At 42.6% G+C, this 6,929-nt stretch overlaps 1 protein-coding gene across 1 annotated transcript in view; it reads right to left on the minus strand.

Moving 5' to 3' along the window:
* The window catches only part of LOC106528670 (kunitz-type protease inhibitor 1), a 13,156-nt gene that overhangs the window by 4,238 nt on the left and 1,989 nt on the right, over positions 1–6,929 (minus strand). The window contains exons 2-9 of the mRNA XM_014023899.1: positions 4,631–4,791; positions 4,278–4,419; positions 2,408–2,578; positions 2,292–2,324; positions 2,082–2,213; positions 1,920–1,970; positions 1,681–1,851; positions 1,433–1,501 (exon numbers count right to left, since the gene is read on the minus strand). Of these exons, the coding sequence (XP_013879353.1) occupies positions 1,433–1,501; positions 1,681–1,851; positions 1,920–1,970; positions 2,082–2,213; positions 2,292–2,324; positions 2,408–2,578; positions 4,278–4,419; positions 4,631–4,791 (930 nt within the window). The remainder of the gene's footprint in view (positions 1–1,432; positions 1,502–1,680; positions 1,852–1,919; positions 1,971–2,081; positions 2,214–2,291; positions 2,325–2,407; positions 2,579–4,277; positions 4,420–4,630; positions 4,792–6,929) is intronic.

The raw sequence follows: 6,929 nt of genomic DNA on the forward strand, positions 1-6,929 counted from the left end.
GATATAAACAGCTTTTTATAAGGTAAAAATAATAAAACAAGGTCTTTGTCTGCAATGATTAGACATGTTTTTAATAATTGTCATTAGTGATTATCTCAATTTCGGCTAAAAGAATTGACAAAATCCTACACACTGTGCCTTAAGACAACAACAGTGGGTCGTGGCTATCTGCAGGGAAAACTTAGCTATAAAAGCTCACACTCACGTTTGTAGTCGGCATTTCAAACCTGAGGATAATCAAGAGCCAGTGTCAGAAATGAGAAGATGGAGATAAAAGAAGGGAGCTGTACAATTAACCCCTTCACTGCCAAGACCCGAGAGAGTGGAACCACCTCTAGAGGACAGCTAGGAGGAAGCTAACACAACAGCCAGTACAGACTAGACATTCGGATCATGATTATGCTGCTACTCCAGACTCTGCAGTTGTGGATTTAGTGCTGGAGGTAAATGTTATAATCCAGGAGGAAATCCACCAGCTACGGGAAGAGACTGATGCTGAAGCAGCTGTTCTTCATTCACCATTTTACTGCTTCTGACAAGAACATTATATTCTTCACAAGGTAGGTAGGTGTGTGTGTGAGTGAGTGAGTGATGCAGAGTATGAAATTATTTTAGGCAACTTTTTCACGAGTTTTATGCAGAAGCAAAAACTTGTTAGAGTGTATATTACAGTGTAGACACAACCTGAGCACCCCTCCCCTCCTGTATCGAGAGTAGCCGGACCTCTGCCTGAAAATCATTCTGTTTTCAATGCACCAACGTCGGGGCAACATGATCCAAACCACACAAGTAGCCCATCAGTTTAAAGCCCAGACTCTGCTCTTTCCAACAATACAAGTGTCACAGCTCTACGTGAAAAATCCACAGAACAAGCAGCCAAGGAATAGAGCAAAAGACTTAATTCTGGACGTCTTACCTTTGTTTTTTTATGGGTTTAATCCACTTTAGAGTATTTTTTTCCACTTGGCTGGACTTTTATCAACTTGTATGTCTCCTGTGTTAATATTGGTACATGTAATATGCAAATCCTGTACTGTGGACAGCAGCCACCAGGTGAAAAAAAGCCTACGCTAACACAGTGTTGCTTACGAACCGGAAGTGCTAGCAGGAAAGTCCGTGGCGTCTAGGCTACACGCACATGCTGTGTTCTATTCCAGAATACCTAAATGTTAACTTCAACATTTAACTTTTACATTTAGATTTAGGATTCAATATTTAAATATACTTTTAACATTTAAAATGGAACATTTTGTAAAAAAAAAAATGAGCTAAATGTAAGAACAGTGTTTAAACATTTCATTTTACACTTGGCGCCCATATGTGGCAGTGTTTAAATTCACATCCTTCATTTGATTCTCAGAAGTCTGATGCTCAAACCTGCTGACTCATCAAAACAGATAATAAATAATGATTTTGTAAAATACTTCAGTACTTGATTTAGCTTCATCCTGTTTATCGGCCCCTAAATGGTCAAACAGCCCTCTGGCGAACACGTCTTCCTCTGCAGACAAACAAAAACAAAGTTTATAATCATGTAAGTTTTCAGCATCATTAGAATTATCATCGTTTAATAAATGACTTGGAATTAGTCCTATTTGTGACTAAATTAAAGATTGTCCTGTTAAATCGGTTCATTTTATTTTGAAGGGTAATTAATGCTTCTATGTCAGCGGTGCGTACCCGTCACCCCGTCACACGTCTCCCTGCAGACCCCGTCCTCCTCGAAGTTGTTCCCGTTGTCGTCGCAGCCGCCGTACGTGAACTCGTGGCACTTCCTGTCCAGAGGGTCGTAGTACCACCGGGGGAAGTGCGCCCGGCACGGACCGGTGCGGGGCGGCTGCGTGCACCGGACTGAGGAGGGAAAAGGGGAGGGATCAGGGTAACGCTTGGCTAACACTGCGACCCGAGACGACACTGACCTGTGCTCTCGCTCACGTTGATCCTCAACAGCTGGCCCAAGGTTTGGTCCACTGAGGAGGAGGAAGACAGGGTTTCACTTAACCTGAGATTATGATTTCCTGCAATGATGTCATTGTTGTGTTAATGCGTGAAGCAACACGTTGTGCGTCTGTTTCTGTTACATGTTGTGCATCTGCTCTCGTCGGAGCCGTCGAAGCAGTGCTGCACCCCGTCACACTCCAGACTCCTGTCCAGGCAGCAGTCACCCTCACAGGTCAGCTGGTCGGGGCGGCACGCCGAGCCGTCGCACACCTCTGTTCTCACACACAGACACACACACACATTAAACCATCTGACCAGGCGACACACTGACAACACGTTGCAGGACTTACTTGCATGTGGAACGATCAATCTCTCTGACGCCGCTGTGGATAAAAACACACAAGCATCATTCGCAGCTGCTGTGTGTGTATATGTGTGTGTGTGTATGTGTGTATTTGTGCGTTACCTGTCACTCCTTTGCAGGCGGCCGAACACTCGTCAAAAGACAGGAAGTTGTTCTTGTTGGGCTTACAGCCTCCAAACGTGAACATCTCACAGCTGCCCTTCGTCACGTTGTAACGCCAGCGAGGAAACGCAGCGCGACACGGGCCCACCTTCGCCGGCGCCGTACAGTACACTGAGGGGAGGACAGGTGCGTGACATCGCTTCCTGTTACCTGCGACACTAATGCAACAGGGTGTGTGGGAGTTTTACGGGGAGTGCCGCAGTGTTGACACGGCTAAACTGAGGCGGCGGGTCGTGTTTGCACAGTTTTAACAGCCTGAGCCGGGCTCAGCTACAGAACCGAGCCGGGTCAGAACCGAGCCCGGTCAGACCTGGGATCAACGATCCATAAATAAAAATCATCGGACAAGCCTCAACTCCTTTCAGCACATTTCGGTTAACACAAACGTCAAGACAACAAAGTCTATCTCACAGAACAGGTCTCTGCTCTGTGCGAGTGTGTGTGTGTGTGTGTGTGTGTTTATGCTGCAGAGTGAGGTCATACATTTTTACCAGCAAAGTGGGTACATTTTCCCATTTCTTATTTTTACAGTTTTAGTGCGATCTACTAGTTGGGTTTAGAAGTATGGTGAGGAACAAACTAGTAATGGTTTGTTTTAGGGAAAATGTCTGGGTTAGACATAAATGCAGTTACAAAAATGAATGGAAGTCAATACAAAGTCCTCAGTTTGATGCAAACACAAGGGAGGGTGTGTGTGTGTGTGTGTGTGTTAACGCGTGTGCAAAACCAGTCCGACCAGTAGATGAGTAAAGGCGTGGATCATCAGTGTAAGAAGACACAGAAGCTCAACAGAACCAGTCAGTCATTTTGATTTTCCTCTTTCAAATCAAACATCAGTGAAACTCATCTGTTGTTCAGTCCTGGGAAAATTAAAGTTCCTCTTTCTGCTCCACAGTTCTAATATATAAAAAATCATGACGTAATAAACATCTGGAAAAATCCTGAATAAATGTCCGGTAGTAACCTAAGAAGCCTAGGAGAAGTACAAGAGTATGAATATGTATCCCGGACGAGCCCCCAATTGTTACTGGTCTTCAAGTTTTAGATTTATATAAATCTAAAAACAACAGAAGGTGTTATTAAAGAAAAACTGGATCCAGCCCCTGATCCACCACTTTGTAGACCCTCTTTTACATAAAGACCTCTCAGTGGTCCTCTGTAGAACTGTTAGTCTCTCATGTGGCTGTGAACTTTTAACCCATTTGTTTTTCCAACACTGGATAAGAAACTAAAACGTTTCTGCTCAGCTCTCAGAAGGTTCAGTCTGGTTCTGGTTCTTGACTCATTGCAGAGCCTTGAGTATTTTCTTTCCGACCGGTTCTGTTGTAGATCAGGAAACACTGTGCTGACCGCTGGGTGGAACTGTTTGCTGCAGTGCATTCTCCAGATCTCGTGGTTCTTTTAGATGAATGAGTTGTTTTTTTTTTTAAAAAGACATTTTCTCCTGCAACACTTCCAAGTGAGCCTTGACCTTTAACGGTGACCTCTGGGGTCAGAGGTAGAGCTAATTCCTCTGATCACTGCACAGTCTGACCTTTGGGGGTAAATTTCTAACTTGTGAATATTTTTTTATCTCTGGAGAATGATGGACCCTGACCTTATTCAGACAGGCCATCACAGAATGAGCTTTACTTTTTACAGGATTTTTAACAAACTGTCAAAACATTTTAAAATATAAAGATATCTGTTAAATTTAAATAAATCATCAACAAGCTGCCAGGAAAAGTGAGGGTTGGGTTTTAGTAGAACAGAGAAATTAACCTTAAATTATAAACCTTAGATGTGGCCTGCATTCCCCATGAGCACTTACAGCTGGACTGCTCCGGGCTGAGGACCAGGACGGTGACCTTGCTGCTGGCGGACTGTCCGTGGGAGTCGGTGACGGTCAGCTGGAAGACGTACGAGCTCGGCTGCAGGTTGGAGAGCCTCACCTGGTCAGGTAGTTCTGTGTTCTGCAGAATCCCAGTAAAAAACACAAGTTTAATGTTGAAACCCCTGAATTTGTGTAGGAAGAATGAGCTCACACCTGATCAGAAACAAGATGGCAGATCTTATTCTGAAATCACTGATCAGGTTGAAAAAAAAACCCCCACCTAAAACCACTAAATCACTTTCAGGAAACATTTTGTCGATAGAAATCGGGAGTGAAGCCCCGCCCCTTACCTCCATCAAGATGCTGGGGTCTCCGCTCTCCCTCGTCCAGACGTATTTGGTGATCCTCCCGCCATGCAGCGCCTGACTCTCGCTGCCGTTGAGCAACACGGTCTCACCTGGCTGGACGACGACATCACGGCCGGCGTTGGCTATGGGCGGAGCCTTCTTACCTGGACACACGCAGTGATGTCATAAGGACTGAGGTGGTGCAGGTTGGAGTTGATCGTCTTTGTTTTCGTTTCTCATCCCAGTGAAGTGAAGTGAAAACCAGATTTTCTGGTTTCTGGATGTTTGTTGAAAAGATTTCTTTAAAGTTGTCTTTCCAAACCTCCAAATGTTCCTGTGATCTCCTAAAGCAGTCTGATAATCTGACTACAAATAAACAACATGACGACATCCAAACAAACATGGAATTTGGCCTTTATTTTGAAAAACAGGAAATGGGGATGATTCTTCGACCACTTTATTTAGAACTCATGAGTTAAACAAAAACTAATGTCGCCATACCCATCGCTGGGACACTTTACTTCATTTCAACTATAAACAGGAAAAGAAGCCTGGAATATGGAAAGCCAAGAGGGACAAAAACAGTCACATGATGTTGATGCACTTTTCACATTTTTGCATTAAAAACTAAAAGTTTGAGCTCTCTCAACAAAATTAAGATCAACCAAACAAGGTTAAAGCACAAATTTTCCACGTCAACATATCTGTCACCAGTTTCACCTCAGTTTGAACCTCGTAACGACCAATAAGAAGCAACGATCAAAGGTTAAACCACAAAACTTTTCCATAATTAAAGAGTGCCGGTGTTTCTGTACAAATCAACTCAAAACACTTATGGCAAATGTTACAAAAGTTTGAATTAAACCCAGCTTCTTCTAGTGTTAATTCTGCTGTGTGCGGGTGATATTTTCTCTGCAGCAACACCTACAGCTCAGAAGAAGAACTGCGGCGAGCAGTTTAAACTATATTTAGAAATATTTGTCTAATTCTCATGTAAAGACCAAACAGTAAAGCCGGCGCACATCATACATTTTTACTACCGCAGCAAACGTGCTTTTATGTTTATCCTCAACATGTTGGTTAAACCGCATGTTCAAACTGCAGCCCTTGTTTTTACCTCAAACATCCAGCCATGACATCATAACTCACCTGGTCCAACGTGCTCCTGTGAACTGAAATATTAGTTTTAAAATGCAAAAATAACAGAGATAGTTTTACACCAGATGTGTCATTTCTAAAACCCTGACGTGTTGAATGTTGTGAGGAAACTAAATAAATGAATTCTTCCAAAGGGGTGCCCGAACATGTTCCCTGAAGGGGCCAAAATGAAAATCGATCTGAGGGCTGTGGGCCAAATGCAATAATATAAAGCATGAAATGCAAATACTTAAGTTTTTTTCTTATTTTTTTTTAAAGATTAAGCAGCCCACTTTTTTTTTCAGAAAATTTGACGTACACTTGAGTGGTAAACGCTCATGGGACTTTTCATTAATTAAAATTTGAGTATTTGTGATCTTATAAAGTAGTGTTGTAGTACTTGAAACCGGTCTTGGTCTTAAGACCGGTCTCTGGGCCGGTTTTTGATGGTCTTGGTCTCGTCTAGGACTCGACAGCATTTGTACTCGGTCTTGTCTCGGAATTTTATTTCAAGACCAGTCAAGACCACAACTTCAGAAATATCACTAAACAGCCAGAATGTTGTCCAATTTATTAGTTAACATTCTTGCTTTCATTGGATTTAAAATGTAGTTACTGATTCAAATCCAAACCTCACCCATCCCCACTCTCTTCACTCGCACACAGCGCTCCCGGAAAGTGAACCGTGGTTCTCTGGGAGCGGTAAAGGATGTCTTCAAATTTTTAAGTAAAAATTTGGCTAAATTATTCATAAATGTCATTGTAAAACAACAACAACCAGGAGAAAGCGTACAGAAACTTGTAAATTCTGCAGAGCTTCACATTCAGAGACAATAGGACAACTTTTAACTTTTATCGTCACTAACGTTAACTGTCTGCCTCTGTAGCAAAATTCTTTCCTCTGCCCTCTCACAAAGATTTAGTCAATATTAGCACTATATATTAGGGGTGTAAGAAAATATTGATACACTGAAATATCGCGATATTTCATTTCCCGATACTGTATCGATATTCTAAAGCCCTGTATCGATTTTTAATTAAGGTTTAAAATGTCAACTTTCCTGCCAGCCGTTCATTTTTATGTTGTAGTTCAGCCTCTGACCACTAGTTGGCAGCAGTGAGCCAGCCATTTGGCTCCTCTACCTCGTGCTCCAGAGAGTAAGGG

Source organism: Austrofundulus limnaeus, unplaced genomic scaffold, assembly GCF_001266775.1.
Source record: "Austrofundulus limnaeus strain Quisiro unplaced genomic scaffold, Austrofundulus_limnaeus-1.0 Scaffold394, whole genome shotgun sequence".
In the NCBI taxonomy this organism is placed as follows: Eukaryota; Metazoa; Chordata; class Actinopteri; order Cyprinodontiformes; family Rivulidae; genus Austrofundulus; species Austrofundulus limnaeus.